General features: G+C 44.0%; 1 protein-coding gene across 9 annotated transcripts in view; it reads right to left on the bottom strand.

The window, feature by feature from the left end:
* Positions 1-20670, bottom strand: part of EIF4E2 (eukaryotic translation initiation factor 4E family member 2) — a 32580-nt gene that overhangs the window by 7428 nt on the left and 4482 nt on the right. For 3 of the 9 annotated variants that reach the window (XM_031008555.3, XM_031008554.3, XM_031008556.3), the window contains exons 2-7: positions 19191-19305; positions 17703-17837; positions 11832-11936; positions 9209-9361; positions 8976-9112; positions 6980-7245 (exon numbers count right to left, since the gene is read on the bottom strand). In XM_031008555.3, coding sequence (XP_030864415.1) covers positions 7173-7245; positions 8976-9112; positions 9209-9361; positions 11832-11936; positions 17703-17837; positions 19191-19305 — 718 coding nt within the window. In that variant the 3' untranslated portion in view covers positions 6980-7172. Of the gene's footprint in view, positions 1-843; positions 1004-1864; positions 1944-6979; positions 7246-8975; positions 9113-9208; positions 9362-11831; positions 11937-17702; positions 17838-19190; positions 19306-20670 lie in introns of those variants that run through there. The other 6 variants (XM_031008558.3, XM_063695286.1, XM_055379774.2 and 3 more) reach the window with 3 other exon arrangements.

The following is a 20670-nucleotide window of genomic DNA, read 5'->3' as shown; positions in this document are numbered from 1 at the left end:
CAACCTCCGCCTCCTGAGTTCAAGCGATTCTCCTGCCTCAGCCTCCCAAGTAGCTGGGACAACAGGTGTGTGCCACCATGCCCAGCTAATTTTTGTATTTTTAGTAGAGACGGGGTTTCACCATGTTGGCCAGGATGGTCTCGATCTCTTGACCTCGTGATCTGCCCGCCTTGGCCTCCCAAAGTGCTCGGATTACAGGCGTGAGCCATTGTGCCCAGCAAAGCACCCCAATTTTAAGAATATTGAAAGGCTTACAGAAGGAACAGGATTGAAAAAAAATATTAAAAGCCAAAAAAATCTTAGAAATAATTAAATATGGTAGTATTTTTAAAACAGCTCCATTATAGCACCTGGCTTCTGAAAATTTAACTTAATATCTTATTTCAAATATTTACTATTTTTTAGCCTAAAAATCAATGATTTATCTACTATTAAAGCTAGTACCTTTTTCCTCCCTCTTTGTGTATACTAGCAGCACTCCTGGAATTCTATGTTGACTATATATACAGACACTTATATATATGCACACATACACAGACATATATTTAGAAACAAGGGCCTTACTATATTGCCCAGGCTGGCCTTGAACTCCTGGGCTCAAGTGATCCTCCCACCACAGCCTCCAAGTAGCTGGGACAATAGGCGTGTGCCATGATACCAGGCACTAATGTTGACTATATCTTAAAGAGAATCATTTTAAATTTTAAGCCACCAGAAGACTGAATTTATAATAAAGAAATCAAACTATCAAAACAAAAAAGGTACGGGTGGCATCACTTGTGTGTGCAGGAACTCTGCAACTGTGTTTTATCTGTATATCATACCTACACCCCTGAGCTCTCAGGCCCTGGCCACCTGCTGCTGTCCCTCAGAGTGTCATCTTGTCTCTTCTAGCCCATGTCTCAGGCCCCTGGCCACCTGCTGCTGTCCCTCAGAGTGTCATCTTGTCTCTTCTAGCCCACGGAAGGGATGCAGGTCTCCTTTTCTGGAAAACGCTTGTCTCCTTCGAGGGAAGGGAGAATTTTGAGGTAGCTACTACAGTTGACATGTTCTGTTCCAATTTTAGAACTACTCTATTTCTTAGGGATGTTAGTGGCAGGGGTAGTTTGATGTCCAGGAAAAGGCTGTCATCTCTAGCACATGCAGATATTGGCCTTTCATCCATTCCTCTCATTCAGAATAAATTTACCCAGCTCCCTCTGCTACAGAGACAAACATGGACTTGATACTCTCTTAACTGAAATACAAATATTCCCAAAGTCAATGCTTTAGTTGGCCCAGTCTTTGTACCTCAGTGCCTCTCCCTACTAGTACAGTTGTGCTGGTCTAGTGAAAGTACAGCTTGGAACAACTGCTACTCACACAGTCCTGAAATCAGCCCCGTTACTGACATTGCTGAAACGCTGAATTTATATTACTGTTTCCTCACAACTGACACATGACACCAGCAAACAGGAGACATACCTCTCATGTAACTCATGTTGGGGCCTGTGGAACTGCCCTTTTACTCACAGGACATTGCCAGATGGCTTAAAAATGGCCACATTTGAGCAAAAAGAAAAAGCATCTGTGGCACATTTACCATCATGAAATGTTAGCATCAAAAGAGATCTCAGAGACCTGTTCATCCATGGAGCCTCATTTTCCAGATGAGAAAATAGGGGCATAATAAGGTGAAGTAGCCTGCTCAGGGGTTCACCAGGAGACATGGGACCCAGGGAGGATGAGAATCCAGTGGTTTGGGACTTATATTTTTCTCTGAGGCTCAATGTTGGCAGAGGCAAGTTTGGGGGTAAATGGGAAGAGGGGTCCTATGGATGAGAGGTATGTCACAGGGTTACAGAGAAGATAGACAAGGCCCTACCCTGAGTGTGAGAGACAGAGGGGGAGCGTCCGATCAGCGGCCGCTGCTGTTCACCAGGCCATGAAACTCCTCCCAGGCCCTGGCAAACCAGAGACAAAAAACACAATAGCACATTCAGATCAAAAGCTTTTGAACACAGAGAGCAGACACAATAACCCCACATCCCCCTTCAGATGCCCTCCAAGCCGAGTGGAGCCACAGGTACCTGGGAGCAGAGCAGCGAGGTCCCACTGGACTTTCCTTTCCGAGGAGCAGAGCAGCCTACCCTTTCAGGGCCAGCGGGCACTTCTGCTTGCTTCACTTGAGAAGTCTGCCCCTGTTCCCTCAAGGATTTGCACCAGTGTTCCTTCAACAAGGCTCCAGGGGAGGCCAGTAAGGTCAGAGCTAATGCTCAACTGTCACCAAAAACACTTCCAATTTACAGTGGCACTCCCTGTACTTTCTGCCTTGGCTATGTGTGCACAGGTGGTAGAAACAATTTTTCTTCATCAGGCCTCACTGAGGGTAAAGGCTAGTTCCCAACAGCATTATGATGTCTAAAGATGCAAGAAGGAAAGTATACACTTTCTCTGCTTTCATATTTCCGACCTTCTAACCCTTCTACACTCAGACCTTCAATGTGTCAAGTTCCACCTGTTTCTTAAGTGCTTATGTAACTACCATCTGAAAATTTAAAGTCACGGCAGTTCAAAATTTCCAGGGAACAATGCCCATTACAATTTTCATGCTGACTAGCTTAACTATGAAATTAGGGTTGGGAAGGGATAAGAAATGTGACAGAAGGGGTACGTGGCCTTTCGCTTACAGAGAAAAGACTCCTGGTGACTGCTGGACTAGTCACAGGAGAAAATCAGACCCCCTATGCTTCTGGAGGCTCAAACTCAAGTTTTCTCAGGGGAGCTGATTTCCTACCTAAGCCCTAGCCACTTTTCAGCCCCAAAATGAGGAGTTCCTTGGGAATTATATATAAAATATGGTGCTTCTAAGTCTGAAGTTCCTCATTATTGTTACTCCATTCTTGGTTTAATTTGGTGACACAGTACCCAGGGTGACAATACACTACATTTATAAGTTAACCATTTACCTCTTAGAGGAGGTAGACCTGCAGTTCATGGCTTCTTCAGAGAATTATTACCAAAGCTCCTAGTGTATGTGCTAATTAAATTAAGGAAAAATGTAAGAACGCCAAACAAGTGTGCCAGTCTTTGTCAATTCCCAAACTCAGTGTCCACACCAAGACACCTGTTTCAGAGCTCTTTCTGGAAAGATGGTGATGTGATGTACTTTGTGAATCCCTGAGTGACATCAGAAGGCAATTTGACTCTTTACTCCAAATGAAGACAAGGGCAAAGCAAAGTCCAATGCTTTGGCAATGACCCAGGGAAACCCCTCACTGTAATGCTGAGATTTAAATTCCTTTTTAAACCACTTAGGTGTCAACAAGAAATTACATGGCTGTGTTGAAGCTTCATGTCATTTATCCTTTTATTTCCAGGAAGGGCCATCCTTACACTAGCCTACACCGAGCAGTTCTCTCTGTCAAGAACCTGAAGAAATACGGACTTCACAGCTCCCTCCTACTCCATTCCAGTATTACATCCCCTCCCAGTTTCTTCATTAGTATCTTCACTATATGTTAAAGCTCAACATGAAGAACCCGGGTTAAGAAATTTCCTCACAGCCGGGCACCATGGCTCACGCCTGTAATCACTTCGGGAGGCTGAGGCAGGCGGATCACCTGAGTTCAGGAGTTCGAGACCAGCCTGGCAAACATGGTGAAACCCCGTCTCTACTAAAAATACAAAAATTTAGCCAAGCATGGTGGCGGGCACCTGTAATCCCAGCTACTCGGGAGGCTGAGGCAAGAGAATCGCTTGAACCCAGGAGGCAGAGGTTGCAGTGAGCAGAGATCACGCCACTGCACTCCAGCCTGGGTGACAGAGTGAGACTCCATCTCAGAAAAACAAAACAAAACAAAACAAAAAAAGAAATTTCTTCACATGGATTCAGTGGAAATAAAATAGTGGGCCATAATCTTTGGTATAATCACTCTTATTCTCATAGGCCCACAGCTCGGCCAAGAGGCAAATCTACCACCTAAAACTAGGTGTGAATAGTCTAGCTATTTTCCATCTGGCATTCCGGGCATACTGGGTAATATTAAAACTTCCTTCTTTTAAAGGTAAAGAAAGAACAAGTTAAATGTAAGAAGTGTCATGACTGGAGTTTCTAAAAACAGAAAAAATTAATCAGAGATTAATATAGGCAACAAGGAATTCTGAACAGATTCAAAAGACAGAGGAACAAAGAGCTCTTTTAAGACCACTCTTGGCCCATCGCACGTACCAGAAAGCAAATCCTGTGCAATTCTACACTTCCCCCTACCTCTACCCAAAGGCTGCAAGGTTCATAGCCTTGCACTCACTGGCTCTCTATACTTAGGGAGGGGCTCAGCCTCCTGCTAATCTGGGCTCTCTTCGCTTTGACTACCAGTTCGGTGGTACATATCACAGATGCAAAGCCAGGCCAGCAATTAAGCTGGGGTAACCTGGTGCTACTGGACTATGATTTAGCCATGCCAGGAGAAGGGAATGGGTTGGTCCTTGCCTATAAAAGTTCAGTGTTGAAATACAATGATATCTAGATGTGGGAAAGCCTCCACAATTTGACCTGTCTCTTCTCTAAGATAAAGGAATAAAGAGAATCACCCACCCTCCAGTCCTGCAGAGAAGCCGGGCCAGTCCTTCCCAGTGCTGTAGCCCACTATGGGAATTTGGCCTGTTTTCCTTTTCCATTCCAGGCTAGATGCGCAAAAGGAATCAGTGGGACTAATCCAAAGAGGAGTTTCTTCACAAAAGACATTGCTGTTTCATATGGCTCCAAGCCCAGTTTTATCCTGGTAGCCCCACGATTCTGAATGTATTATGAGATTTCTCCTCAAAGCAGAGAATATGGGGAACCCACATCTATGAAAACTCGACTACAAGTTGGCCTCATTAAAAGGAGCTATGACCTGAGCAAGAACTCAGTTTAACAAGTTGTCCACGTCTTAGGGGTGAATGAACTGTCAGCAATAAACAAGAGCAGGAGCCCTCTGCAGCACAGCAGCTCATCACCCGCCTGCTCTGTGCGGCAGGCAGTGCCTTGTAGCACACTGAGGGGAACAGCAGGAAAAGGCCACAAGCAGTGTGACTGGGGAAAGGCTGGAAAAACCCAATGGTTGAAGAAGGACATTGGGAACTGGGCCAAAAATAGCAAGCAGGAATCAGGAACACCTGACTGAAAAATCTAAGCTACTCTTAAAAAACTCCCCTCACCACCAGCAGTCCTATCTCCAGAGTACTCGGAGGAAAACAATGTTGGTTCCTTCTTCCTTCATTTTCCTTGGAATTCTTTGTTTTTTGAGATGGAGTTTTGCTCTTGTTGCTCAGGCTGGAGTGCAGTGGTGCAATCTCAGCTCCCTGCAACCTCTACCTCCTGGGTTCAAGCAATTCTCCTGCCTCAGCCTCCCCGAGTAGCTGAGATTACAGGCACCTGCCACTATGCCCGGCTAATTTTGTATTTTTGGTAGAGATGGGGTTTCACCATGTTGGCCAGGCTGGTCTCCTGACCTTGTGATCTGCCCACCTCGAGCTCCCAAAGTGCTAGGATTACAGGCGTGAGCCACCTCGCCCGGCCTCCTTGGAATTCTTAAGTCTCAGTAGCAGCTGTTCCTTGGCTCAAACAAAGCCATATCCATGGAAGAGCCACAAGGAATAGAAGAAAGCAGAAATAGTTCTGACTTGTTCATATTGACAAGGATCAGAAGGGTCTCAAGGTCAGTTTGGTGCTTCTAATCAAGTCTTACTCTGGGAGGTGACATCAAGCCTATCCCCTGGAGCAGTTACAACACAGCTGAAATTAAAGTTAATGTATGTAACAATTTTTGAAGGCAAGAGGGAAAGGGCCAGAGAAGGTAATTCTTTGACAAATACTAAAAACGTAGAGAATGGGCCTTTCCATATTCCAGCAAATCTCTCATTTTATAGGTACTTCAACCAATTTTGGATATGTAATAAACAAAGATGCAATGACACAAACACCCCTAGAATACTGAGCCCACAGTGCTAATCCTAATAGGTGTTATGCAGGATCTTGGGCCACATGGAGATCAGAGGTACAAGCACAGGGTATCACTGCCAAAGTGGAACAGCCACTCTGGAAAACTCAACCTTAAGTCCACAGACACTTTCACAGATCCTCTCAGGCAGACTGACCCAGTGTTTGCAAAAAAATGATTGTTTATTATGTTTTTGGTGGTAGCTCCTAAGAAAACCTAAAGTAGCATGAGGCTTGCTGAAACTCTACATGCAGGTTAGGGGCCTAAAGGCCAAGCTGCAGCACATACAAGCCAAAGCCACAAAGCACACAAGGGGTCCGTACGTGCTACGGTCAGATATCCTACAGAGCAAACTCACACGGGATGAAGACGTTACCCCTACCCCAGATCCTGATGTGCAGTAACACCGGGCCCAGGAGAAAGGGAAGGGCTGTAACCCTGAGATCTTGCAAGCAGGGCTGACTCAAAGAGGAAGATGACCTGGCTCTAAAGGGAAAGCAGAAGGGAGAAGGCTGGAAAAGAGCTGTGGCTTGGGCAGCTTTGGCACCAGCGAGAAAACCCCATTAGCACAAAGCAAGGAAGCTATATACACACAGCCACACAGACAGAAGCAGGGATTTACCTCCAAGCAAGAGATTTCTTTGAAGTAAAGGCGAATGGAAGTCAGCGAAGCAAAGGCCAAGGATCCCCCTTTCCAACCTGAACAGACTTTCAAGCTGAATTCTATATCAGAAATCACTCTGTTCTGGTCATCGGCGTGACTAGATGGGAACTCAAATTTAAGTACCAGAAAATGGGGTCTTATTTTCTAAGCTAGATGTCACCTTATTATGTCAGGCCTCAGCAGTCCTGGAACAAAACACCACATGACACTACACAATGGGCTTATGGAAATGAGGCTGCATTCCCCGGATGGCCCTCCATGGAAAAGTCTGTGCCATCCCTTAATATGGTGACAGTCAGTCCGAAAGGCCACATCTTTGATGCACCATAAAGAGCAAGAGCATGAGACAAGCTAGTTTAGCACCATTTATTAAGTGATCTCAGCTGTTGTTGTAGCTGCTGCGTGTCAGCCTGTTCTTAAAACATAAAATGCTCTTCCAATTCCTCTTGTCCAGGACAGAAGGATCTTCCAGGTAGCACGCCAACAGAACAAGAGACTCCGATGACGCCAGCTTCAATGATGGTGCCATCCAGAGAGGGAGAGGGTCATGGCACATTCAACCGCGGCTTCCAGAGGTTTTGAAAAAGGAGCCTTTGGGGGCCCAGCCTGCCTGGCATTCTAGTGGAAGTGCAAAAGGTTGGCTCATTGGGAGAGGAAAGAGAGGGGGGCGCAAGGGAAAGTAGCATCTGGGTCTCAAAGAGGGTTGGTCTTCTGGTCTCTACAGCTACAGGGCTGAAGTCCCAGAGGCAGACCTCTGGATAAAGCAGAGAGCAGCAGGCCAGTCTTTCTAGCAGACTAAGGCAAAAAGCTCACAGGCTCTCCTAAACTCTGTAATGACGTGTACATATGTTTCTGTAAAAGTCACGAAGAACTGCCTTATGGTATTAGAAAGGGAGAAGAGCAGAGAAGGGGAGAATTGATGAAAAATACCTCTTTCCCTCTCCTATCCAGGTAAAAAGCTTATTTTGGGGGTAAGTGGGAGTAGGGGATATTCAGAAACCTTGAAAACAAGAATCCTAGAAACAGGTGTAGATCTCTCCAGCCTGGACTGAACGTGGCTAGAAGTCAGAAACTACTTCTATCCCAGAATAGAGAATAAGAAAAATGTGCCTAGAGTAAAACAATGCTAACACAGGACTGCTAAGGCAAGCAACCACGGCCATGGCTGGCTAATAACTGTTGGTGACTATGATGAGTCATGCCAGCCGTTTGATCATGGACCAACTCCCATAGCAGTGTTCCCACTTAAAAACTGGCACTTAGCTGGTTTAAGCCAACTCCACTCAACATTATCTATGAATGCATGGGAAAGAGATTCCCAAATGGTCTGTCTGCTGAACATAATTGCTGGGCTCACTACTAGCCTTCAATAATAACAACATGATGATATTCTTACTAATGATGATGATGATGATAGCAATACTACTACTTGGCCCCGTAAAAGCATTCTCCATCTGAAGACCCTCAGTTAAAGATTAAATCAGCCTCACAATAGCCTTGTTAGATAAAGTACTGTCTCCCACTTTACAGATGGAGAAACTGAAGCAAAGTTGCAAAGACACTTGTCAAAGGCACATATTGGTATGGGGCCATATGAGAGAACTAAACCTAAGAGTCCTAACTCTTAGCTGGCTAGCTCTCCCTCCAGCTTTGAGACAATCTGACAGCCACTCCCCACACTTTTTCACAATAGCCTGAGCTTACTTCTGACACTCAATCACTGAGGAGCAAGCCTAACAGTGATTCTCACTGTGGACAGAGAGCTCTATTTCCCTGAGTCCTAGGGAGATTGCAAAGCTTATTTTCCCTGTGGCCTTCATGCTTCCCTTTGATTCTGCTCTCTCTCACACACACTATCCCCCTTCTTCTAAGAGTCAGCTCTATACACAAGGAAATGGAGTCATTCCTGATAAGTAGTCAGTATCCCAGGACAAAGAAAACAGACTGAAGCTAACAAGTTAAAAAGACATGCAGAAGTGGGGTGAGGGTGGGCAGGGTGAAATTATCTTAAAAAACAGCAAGAAAAAGAAAAGCACTTGTCTTTCATTTTAAGATAGTGGTTAGCATATGAAAGACAAGACAGCCTGTAGAAATTAAGCAAGCCCAGGTAGTACAACTGGGTTTCTGCAGATGGGCTCTCTCTGCTACAAAGCACCTGGTAGTATAGGTGGCAGGGAGCCTCGCTGACAAAGAACTGCAGCAAGTAGCCAGAAGCCCTAGAGGGAAGGCCTGGTCTGTCCCTTCTCCACAAGTAAGTCTCCTGTCCGGCCATATTCCTCTGGGCCCAACTACAGATCTACTTATACTAAGCTTAGGGACACGTCCTCCCATAACCCCCCAACACGTACTTGATGCTGTCGGTGTGAGTTTTGTATTCCATAATGGTGTTGGGAGGTAGGTTAAGCACTCGCCGAAGTGTGTCCCGGATTCGGGCTGTGGTTGCTTGGTCACTGGCAGTCTTATTCCATATTGAAATAATGTCCTCCTACCAGAGGAACAGAAGGAATCATCAAAGCAAATCAGGGGCATCGAGGAGAGCAAAGGCAACACAAGAAACCAGCCTGGCTTATGGGTGGCTTACCTGAAAGCGGACAGACACCACAGCCCCACAGATCTCCTCCCCAACCATGAACTGCTCCCCCAGCATGGCCAAAATGAGATTCTCCCAGCAACGGGAGGCCAAGCCCTTCCGCAGCCGAATAATCCACTTGCCACCATTTTTATTTGCATCATCCTGTAAAAAGACAGAAAGCACTGAAGTTAAAATATGGTTTCACAGCTCTCTTTTTGTATGAAGGCAGTAAAAAGCCAAGAATCTCTTAAACACTAAGAAGTCGTATCACTTTCCAATTATTCAACTCTATAGAAAAACTGATGGTAGGACTAGGGAGAGAAGAAATGGGGAAAAAAAGAAAAACAAGGCTGGGATCCTTGGCATAAGCCATTTATTAAAATGGCTAAACAGACCTTTTAAAAATAATCCCCTTTACTGGAAATACTTTAGGAATCAAAACGAAATGATGTCATATTTCAAGCACAGATCATCCCTTTACTTGCTAAAAGTACTGAATGTCTGCTGGGCGCAGTGGCTCATGCCTGTAATCCCAACACTTTGGAAGGCTGAGGTGGGAGAATCACGAGGTGAGGAGATCGAGACCATCCTGGCTGACACGGTAAAACCGTGTCTCTACTAAAAATACAAAAACAAAATTAGCCAGGCATGGTGGTGGGCGCCTGTAGTCCCAGCTACTCGGGAGGCTGAGGCGGGAGAATGGCGTGAACTCCGGAGGCAGAGCTTGCAGGGAGCCGAGATCGTGCCACTGCACTCCAGCCTGGGAAACACAGCAAGACTCCGTCTCAAAAAACAAAACAAAACAACAACAACGACAAAAAAAAGTACTGACTGTCACTACATACCAAGTACACAGACATGAAGCCCCAATCTAGTTTTTTTTTTTTCTTTTTTGCGATGGAGTCTCCCGCTGTCACCCAGTCTGGAGTGCAGTGGTGCGATATCGGCTCACTGCCACTTCTGCCTCTCGGGTTCAAGCGATTCTCCTGTCTTTGCCTCCTGGGTAGCTGGGACTACAGGCACATGCCACCACACCCGGCTAATTATTGTATTTTTAGTAGAGACAGGGTTTCACCATATTGGCCAGGCTGGTCTCGAACCCTTGACCTCGTGATCTGTCCACCTCGGACTCCCAAAGTGCTGGGATTACAGGAGTGAGCCACTGCGCCTGGCTGAAGCCCCAGTCTCTACTCAGATCCAGTCCAGTAGAAGAGACAGCCAAGGATATTAATTATAGCAATGATACTGTAATTATAAGTGCTGCTGTTAACAGATATGCACACTATGTTAAGGAAGAACAAGATAGTTGGAAACGGTCAAGAAGTGGGTCTTTTTTTTTTCTTTTCTTTTTTTGAGATGGAGTCTCGCTCTGTCACCCAGGCTGGAGTGCAGTGGCACAATCTTGGCTCAGTGCAACCTCCACCTCCTGGGTTCAAGTGATTCTCCTGTCTCAGCCTCCCAAGTAGCTGGGATTACAGGCGCGTGCCACCACACCTGGCTAATTTTTGTATTTTTAGTAGAGACGGGGTTTCACCATGTTGGCCAGGCTGGCCTCAAACTCCTGACCTCAGGTGATCTGTCCACCTCGACCTCCCAAAGTGCTGGGATTACAGGCATGGGCCACCACGCCCTGCCAAGAAGTGGGTCTTAAGGTCAACAGGAGTGAGTCAGGAAAAGCAGCTGAAGGGCACTGCGGGCACTGGGAAGAACATGTCTGTGCATAAACTGACAGGAGGGTCCACCTGCAGGGAAGGGAAGATTCAGAGATGATGGGAGATGAGGCTTGAAAGGTAAATGAGGTGCAAGATCATGTGAGCAATGAGGAGCTGTGTAAGATGGGTGGCGTGGATGTGACCACATTTGTCTTCTCGAAAAATGCCATGGCATCAGAATAGAAGATGCACTACACCAGGGCGCAGCCGAATACTGGCTCTGCAAACAGTTCTAGGTCTCCAGTTCCTGCCTTTAAACTTATTTTCTTACCCACTTTAATCATATGTGTACTATGTAAAAATATTACACACACGCACAAACAAGTTCTATAAGGATAAAGGTAACTGAAAACAAAAATCCTTTAATGTTCTAATACCATTTTAGTCATAAAACAGTCTTTAAAAAACACCCAGCACCAACCCACACAGACAAAAAATGGCATCAGTGCATTTCTCTAGAGGCTCGGGTTCCAAGGATATACTGGAGAGTGATGCAGTTTTGAGAGACTTTAAAACACTTTTAACCAGCCGGGCACGGTGGCTCACGCCTGTAATCCCAGCACTTTGGGAGTCCAAGGCGGGCGGATCACGAGGTCAGGAGATCGAGACCATCCTGGCTAACACGGTGAAACTCCGTCTCTACTAAAAAACACAAAAAATTAGCCAGGCGCGGTGGTGGGCGCCTGTAGTCCCAGCTACTAGGGAGGCTGAGGCAAGAGAATGGTGTGAACCCGGGAGGCGGAGCTTGCAGTGAGCCGAGATTGCACCACTGCGCTCAGCCTGGGTGACAGAGCGACACTCCGTCTCAAATAAAATAAAATAAAATAAAATAAAATACTTTTAACCTTGGCAGGGCTAAGAGACAAAACAAAAAAACCCAAACTTGCTCAAAAAAGCAGTCAGAAGCCATTAGTCCTTACCTCCCACATGGGTTTAATTCCTTCTTTGAAGAGATGGAAGTCACTGTGGCCTGTCAGGTCCCCAGGACGTACCATGTGGCTATAAAACCTCCAGAACTGCTCCACCTGCAGAGAGAAGACCCCAGAGTAAAAAAGATGTGTCTTTTACTTTTCTTTGAATGCATCCCAAGGTTGAGATTTAGTTAAGAACATAAGCATGGAAGACACTATACTACAGGCTGCCCTTTTCAGAGGACTCATTTTCATGTGTGGCGTTGTGAGGGAAGACATATTAGAGGAAAAACATACCATCTAGTTTGACAAAATAAAAAATGTAACATTGGCAATTCAAGAATAAAATCTTTGGTGAGAAATGCAAGCCTCACCAGGAGCTTTAGTTGGTGAAACCATGTTAATACGCACTCTTCCACTCAAGCTGCAGGGTAGTCATCACGTGCAGTAAGAGGACCAGGTTTTTGCACAATGGAAACTCTTTAGCCTTGAGGTATGTAAGTGTCACACAGCCTCAGCCTGAATGCATTTTTTAGAACCAAATCACTTACCGATGAAAGATTGTTTAACTGGCAAATATAGCATTTGCTGAATGAAATACCTCTTAGACCTGTTTAGTTACTAAGCATAAGTGATAGAATCAACCACATGTACCACACATACCACTCTACATCATGGTGCTGTTGCTAAGTCCAGGCCAATCCAAAATCATACAGGACTTAGCTTCTCATAGCTAGGGTTTAAGGCCCTCTTCTTAGCTAGAAAAATTATGTTTCTCCTTGCTGCTCCTTCACAATCCCGTGAGAAAACTAGATTTATATTTTTCCATCAAGTATATGCTTATTTGTATTCATCACAGTAGTCCCGTTTTTCTCATTAGTGTCACCACCCCCCCTTAAAAAAAAAAGAAAAAAAAAAGAGACAGGGTCTACGCAGCAGTATGATCATAGCTCATCACAGCCTCTAACTCCTGGTGTCAAGGGATCCTCCCATCTCAGCCTCCCAAGTAGCTGGGACTACAGGTTCACTAGTGTCTTGATAGGAAAGATTATTTCCTTATTCACAGAGGATACGTAGTAAGTACTGGCCAGTGAAGCGGCACACTTTAGGAGGAAAGAGAAAACACGGAACATTCCGATGAGAAATAGCTGGTATCTGCCAAACTGCTGAGCAGGCTCTAAATCAACATACAGCAAGATACCACAACTATGGAGCTGACAATGGGTATTGAGTAGACAAAGATTCAGGTCATACTTCTAGATGTGGGGAGCACCTAAGGAGAAATCAGCCTTACACTGCGTGAAATGGCTGTCCCTTTAGTTCCTCTCTAGCACAAGAACACGTGATGCATCTTACATGGTAAAAAGAAGTCAGAACTAATGCCATCTATAATAGGGCTTCAAGGCAGTGCTTTATACTCAGCAACTGCTAAGCTTAGCTGCATGTAGTGACTTGGAATAGTAAATGGTCATATGAATACAATCATGCAATAATGTAAACCTTTATCCACCCTAACATAGTTGAATAAAACCACATACACCCACTAGAACCAAGTACACCCACTAGTGGCTCATTGTGAATAAGGAACTGAAAGGGGCTTGGTGAGGACAAAGTATGTCAACCATCTCCATTCCCCAGTCAATAATCACTTTAACAGTTTGGTCTCCCCAATCTTACAACTACACTGCACAATCTTTTTTTTGTTTGTTTTTTTGAGATGGAGTTTCGCTCTTTTTGTCCAGGCTGGAGTGCAATGGTGCAGCCTTGCCTCAGCTCACTGCAACCTCTGCCTTCTGGGTTCAAGCAATTCTCCTGCCTCAGCCTCCCGAGTAGCTGGGACTATAGGCACACACCACCATGCCTGGCTAATTTTTGTATTTTTAGTAGATGGGGTTTCACCATTCACCATGTTAGCCAGGCTGGTCTCGAACTCCTGACCTCAGGTGATCCACCTGCCTCGGCCTTCCAAAGTGTTGGGATTACAGGCGTGAGCCACCGCGCCCAGCCCCACTGCACAATCTTATATGCAAACCATAAGAGAGATGAAGTTAAACAGCTTGAGACTATCATTCATTCATTCATCATTTGAGATGGGGTCTTGCTCTGTTACCCAGGCTGGAGTGCAGCAGTGTGATCATGGCTCACTGCAGCCTCGACTTCCCAGGCTCAAGCAATCCTCCTGCCTCAGCCTCCTGAGTAGCTGGGACCACAAGTGGGCACCACCACGCCCAGCTATTTTTTTACTTTTTTTTTGTAGAGATGAAGTCTAACACTGTTGCCAGGCTGGTCTTGAAGTCCTGGATTCAAGTGATCCTCCCTCCTTGGCCTCCCGGAGTGCTGGGACTACAGGCATTAGCTACTGTGCCTGGCCTGAGAAATATCATTAAACTTTAAAAGATTTGACAGTTCTAATTGAAACCAAAAAAAAATAAGCATTCACAGACTCAGAATATGAGGTGCCGAAAGGACCTCAGAAATCATGTCAACAACTTGTTTTATAGTTGAGAAAGGTTTCAGGACTGAGTTGCTCTAACCAAGAGGGTCAAGCATCAGAATAGGTGAGCTCTGATTACCAAGTCTAGTGCTCTTTCCATTTCAAGATGATGCCTTCCTAGTCACTCTGACTTCAAGAACTTTTAAATGTTATTAATGATTAGGCTAAGAATCACTGGGAAACACTGCTTTCAATTTGATAAAAGGATTCATAATGTAATTATTTATCTGTGATGCATTTAATATTGTGAGCCATTTCCTAGTGACCTGAATTACACGACAGACTTTATTTCTATTTTTCAGGTTCAGACCTACAGAGTCAAAATGACAGACTTTAAATACTGTCACACATCCAGTGAGCATGGATGAAGCCTTAACCCAAGATAGTCCTGATGATAAACCACTCCTTAACATATACACTGAAACAAAAGAAAAACCCTCCTTGTACAATTTGGGTAAATTCTTATATGCTTTTTTTTTCACAAGAGGGAAATAAAAATGCAAGAAGTATGCATAATTACTCCAAAAAAATCTTTTTTTGAGATAAGATCTCACTATGTTGCCCAGGCTGGTTTTGAACTCCTGGCTTCAAGCGATCCTCCCACCTCGGCCTCCCGAAGTGCTGGGATTACAGGCATGAGCTACCAGGCCTGGCCAAATTCTTTAAAATCAATCTTAAACCCATCTCTTCCAAGGCAGTATTCCCCAAACTGGAATCAATTCCTTCTTTCCTCCAAACTCCAAGAGCACTCTAAATGCCTTTCCCACAGTATCACTTATTGTCTTCCCTGTATTAGAAATTCCTGGGCACATCTTATTTCCCCAAGGACAGGATCTGTGCCTTCATTCCTTTTAGAAGCCTACTAGGGCCTGGAATTCATTCAACAAGCATTTATTGAACCAAATATGAACCAGTGCACAAGGTAGTTTATTATTACAAAACCCCTAAGTTTGCTGATTCTAAGATAGCACTGGCGAACTAAACAAGATCTTTGCTTTAGGCTGAAATTTTATCAGCTCAGCATAGTAATGATGTTGATTTCATATTAAGCAGATTATAACTGAGTTGTAAGAGTATTCTAGATACAAGTATTAGATATGATTTGCAATATTTTCTCCCATTTTGTAGGCTATCTTTTCACTTTCTTGATAGCGTCCTTTGAAGCAGAAAAGTTTTGAATTTTGATGAAATCCTATACAGATGGGGTCTCACTATGTTGCCCAGGCTGGTCTCAAACTCTTGAGATCAAGTCATCCTCCTGCCTTGGCCTCCCAAAGTACAAGGATTACAGGCGTGAGCCACCACACCCAGCCAAGTATTTAATCTTTTGCTGCTTGTGCGTTTAGTGTGTTACTTAAGAAGGCTTTGCCTAACCTAAGGTCATTAGGATTTACTAATATTTTCTTCTAAGAATTTTATAATTGTAGCTCTTACATTTAGGTCTATGATCCATTTTTAGTTACTTTTTGTGTATGGTGTCAGGAAGGAATGCAAATTCATTCTTCTGCACCTGGAAATCCAGTTGTCTCAGCAATGTTTGTTGAAAAGACGATTCTTTCCCCAGTTATTGTCTTGGTACCTTACATTACTGGTTTATTATAAACAAAGGATACAGATGAAGAGATGTGTAGGGCAAGGTATGGGGGAAGGTATGGAGGAAGGTTCAGGGAGCTTCTATGTCCCCTCTAGGCGCACCACCCTCCAGGCACCTCCATGTGTTCAGCTATCTGGAAGCTTCTGTACCTGAGTTTCAATTATACTGGCTCCTCGACTTAATCCAGTGAATTATGACTGACTCGAGAATTTAAAAATTTTTTTAGACAGGATCTATCTCTGTTGCCCAGGCTAGAGTGCAGTGGCACAAAAATGGCTCACTGTAGTCTTAACCTCCTAGGCTCAACTGATCCTCCTGCCTCAGCCTCCCTAGTAGTTGGGACCACAGGTGCATGCCAACATGGCCAGCCTTTTTTTTTTTTTTTAATGCTCCCGTTTTCTCCAAGCCAGCTAATTTTAAACTTTTTTTGTAGAGGCAGGGTCTCATCACGTTGCCTAGGCTGGTCTCAAACTCTTGGGCTCAAATAATCTTCCCACCTCAGCCTCCCCAAGTGGTGGGATTACAGGCATGAGCCACCGTGCCCCACCATAACTTGAGACTTTAGATCAGACACTTAACCCAAGTTTTACTTTCCTCATTTGTAAAACATGGATAATATCACTGACCTCATAGGGCTATCATAATGTTGGAAGGAAATTATACAAATAAAGTATGTATTATATGTCCTTCCTCCTTAGCAGTTTGTTGTAGTATTTCCTACTGGAGTATTCTTTTCTAGTTTCTGCATTTTAAACAGGACTAATACTTCACCAATTTCAAGAAAATGACAAACCCCACATTTGATTCTGCCCAGAGATTGAATGTACAGCACACACTGGGTACATAATAACCTTTGTTCAACTAGAGTGGTGTTAGTTGCAGATGGATTCTTGGGGTACACAAACCAAGTCACCTGGGAGAGAGATGAGACAGTCTGGGCTCTCTGACTGCCAGTACCCACAAAAGCAATTATTAGAGATTTCATTTTCTTTCTGAACACAGGAAAAAGATATTTTATGCATAATCATTAACACAGCCAAAACCCTAATGGGAGGTTCTTAAATACAAAACTTTCAAAATTTTTCACTTTACTGTCAAACTTCATGAAGATAGACACCATGTATTATAAACTTCTGTATCCATGACACTTTGAACTTAGTAAGGACTCCATAAATATATACTTAAAAAAAAAAAAAAAAAAGCAAACAAAACAAACAAAAAAAAAACAGGGCCAGGTGCAGCGGCTCACTCCTGTAATCCAGCATTTTGGGAGGCCAAGGCGGGTGGATTACCTAAGGTCAGGAGTTCCAGACCAGCCTGGCCAACATGGTGGAACCCCGTTTCTACTAAAAATACAAAAATTAGCTGGGCGTGGTAGCACATGCCTGTAATCTCAGCTACTTGGGAGGCTGAGGCAGAAGAATTGCTTGAACCCAGGAAGCAGAGGTTGCAATGAGCTGAGATGATACCACTGCATTCCAGCCTGGGAGACAGAGCAAGAGACTGTCTCAATTAAAAAATAAAAATAAAAATAAAAAAACCCAAATCTGTTCTTTTGTATTATGCCCTTCTGATCAACTCTACAATTCTCATATTTGTTGATACCTACATGCTAACCATGGATATCTAGTGAGAAACCTAAGAATGAACAAATCTGACTCTGGAGACTCAGGTCAGTCAATTAAGAAAACCAGAATCTTAAATAGGTTACTAGGAAGGTAAATAAACATCATATCAATACAGGCATGAATGAACTATCAAGGCACACTCCATTAATTCACCAAGAACTCACAGAGGCAAAGGTGCCAATCTGTTTGATATTCTGTTCATAGCTCTGTGAGCTCGTGGGACGGCCGGGGGTTCTCCTGGAGTACCAAAAAGTGTAGTTGTACTGCAGGGGATGCTCTGCCGGTCCAGGGACAACAGCCTGGGAAGTAAAGAAGGTGTGTTAGTCCTGGGCATTTGTCACGTGGTCTAAGACTGAGAGAACATTTTGCAGTGTCAATCCTTACCACCTCCACAATTAAAAAAGGATATACAACCTCAACTATCTGCAATGTGCCAAAGATTCTGCTTACACAGTACATTTCCTCAGTGGTTAACTGATTCTAAATTCCTGAAACACTTTACCTGTGTTCTTCTGGCCTTTGTAACTTTCTCCCTCATATAATAGGTATTCATGTTTGTATCTTATCTCAGCATATGCCCAGTCCAAGCACTGCCTCCTCTATGAGATTCATCACTGTCAAGTTACTTAACCTGTTTGTGCCTCATCTTCTTACCTGCAAAATGAGGAAAATTGTAACAACCATCTCACAATACTGCTGAGAGGATCAAACGAATCAGTGGATATACAATGCTGAGCACAGTGCCTGGCACAGAGTACGTGCACAACAGATGTCAGTATTATTATTGGTACTATTAAACGTAAGCCCCTTCCACAGTCTCATTCACCTTTGTGTCCTCTTAGCATCTAGCATAAAATGGCTTGCCCTTGGAGGGTTACTCAATATTGTAGAATAAATGAATTAGTGATTGCTTTGATATTTCTTTTTTTGTTTTTTTTTGAAACGGAGTCTCACTCTGTTGCCAGGCTGGAGTGCAGTGGCGTGACCTCGGCTCACTGCAACCTCTGCCTCCTGGGTTCAAGCGATTCTCCTGCCTCAGCCTCCCCAGTAGCTGGGACTTCAGGCACGTGCCACAGCATCCAGCTAATTTTTGTATTTTTAGTAGAGATGGGGTTTTTACCATGTTGGCCAGGATGGTCTCGATCTCTTGACCTAGTGATCCACCCACCTTGGCCTTCCAAAGTGCTAGGATTACAGGCATGAGCCATGGCACCCAGCCTGCTTTGATATTTCAAGGAAAAAATTGATCTCTCTCTCTCTCTCATTCCCTAAGTTTTCCCTTTTCCAAGTCACTTTCACCTTAGACTATTGCTGACTAAACTGTCTACAATTTCAAGGGGTATGTAGGATTTGAAACACTCAGCAGTGGCTTATGAAGCAGCTAACAGCCTTGTTAAGCTCCAGGACTAATCTCCATCTCAGGCTAGGAGAATGTTGAAAGCAAGGCTGCATCTCAAGATTCTGTGGCAAGAGAAAAGTTCTAGGTCTGAAAATGAACATCAATGATTGCACAATGTTTTTCTGAGAACAAAGTCAGATATTCCAACATAGGATGCCATCAAGTTAATCTGGTATCTTCCAGATAAACAGATTCCACAAGATAATGAAGTCTCAAGTTCAAAGGCAACTACATCTGTGCAGCCAACACTCACCTTTCTCTTGCTACTGCTCTGATTCTTGTCTCGTTCCGTTTTTTCCTTCTCACCATCTTTCTGTGTGCTGTTTTCTTCATTCTGATCATGGTCCCCACTGTCATCATCTTTCAAACTGAATGGAAAGGCAACACAATACAATTCTGTGACGAAGTCAATTCTTGCTTACCTAACAAAGCCACCAGGTCATACGAACTACTATGTAACCAACCCAAAGTCACTCAAATTCAGGCCCTGAGATGTGAGAAGGGCAAAATAACACAGACAGGCAAATTAGGATTAAACAAAAACGAAACACCCATCAGCTAACTTGTGAATTCCACAAAGCACTGTCTTTCAGTTTTCTAAAAAGCCACACAAAGAACCAGTTAAAGGGAATGTTTAAGGTATACAGTTTAAGGGATTGTTTTCCCTGCCAAAAATGGAGTAAAAAATGAGAAGAGTCTCTAATGCTTTGGCATTTCAAATGGAGGTTAAAAACGTACTATCTGCTTTGCCACTTCTCCTTACCACCTCTTCTACACTCACTGTCACTACTTTAGTTTAGGCCCTCTTCTCCTGACACGTCAATCATATAATAAATTCCTCAGTGGTCTTCCTGACACAAATCTCTCACTCTCTATCCATCCTTTCACTAGCATTATGTTTTTAAGTGCAAATCTGACGTTTAACTTGCATGCTTTAAACTTTCAACTGTCCCTCGCTTTTTGATGCCTACCCTCTAAGATAAAGTACAGCAAAATGTAAGATCCTCTAGAATCTGACTCCTGCCAGCCAGGATCCTCCTCCTCTAGCAATCTATGTTGCCGTATCGGTGCCATTTGCAAACACCACCCCTTCGGTCTGTCACACCATTCCTCCCATGTCTGCTTTCCCTACTAGAGAGAGAGTTCCCTTAGAGCAGTGTCTTATTTCATCTCGGTATCTCCAGCACCCAGGGCAAGATGTTGCCTTAACATGCGGCACTAGAAGATGCTGAATAAATGGTAAACCAAAAGGAAAAATAAATGACTGAAAGAAAGAATAAATGTGTTCTTGCTTCATAAGCACAGAGTCAAACGAACTTTAGGGATTACCCTTTCATGAGCAGTGAAACTACCCCAAGGCTTTCAGGTACACCTAAAATCACCGGATCCAGACAAAAAGATAAATGGAAGGTGAGTTTGCAAAGACAATAAGAAAGCTATTTATTCTAGGGCTGGACCATTAATTCATCACAGATCTTCTCTCCAATCATCTTTCTCGCCCCAATAACCATATGTGTGGTCAAACGCAATTAGGCAGTTCTCAAGAATGGTACTAGAAATGCTCCAGTTATAATTCAGATACTACCCTATGCTGACACATAAACACGTTGCAGGGTACTTTGTATTTGTTGTCTGGTTTTTTTTGCCCACGAATCCCCAGTGCCTAGTACATTAAAAGTATCCAATAAATATTAGAATGAATGAGCTAGTCACATGTTGGGGTGCCTGCTCTG

This window comes from Gorilla gorilla, chromosome 11 (genome assembly GCF_029281585.2).
Source record: "Gorilla gorilla gorilla isolate KB3781 chromosome 11, NHGRI_mGorGor1-v2.1_pri, whole genome shotgun sequence".
Taxonomy (NCBI): Eukaryota; Metazoa; Chordata; class Mammalia; order Primates; family Hominidae; genus Gorilla; species Gorilla gorilla.
Note: the sequence above shows the minus strand (reverse complement) of the source record. Positions and strands in the feature narration are given on the sequence as shown.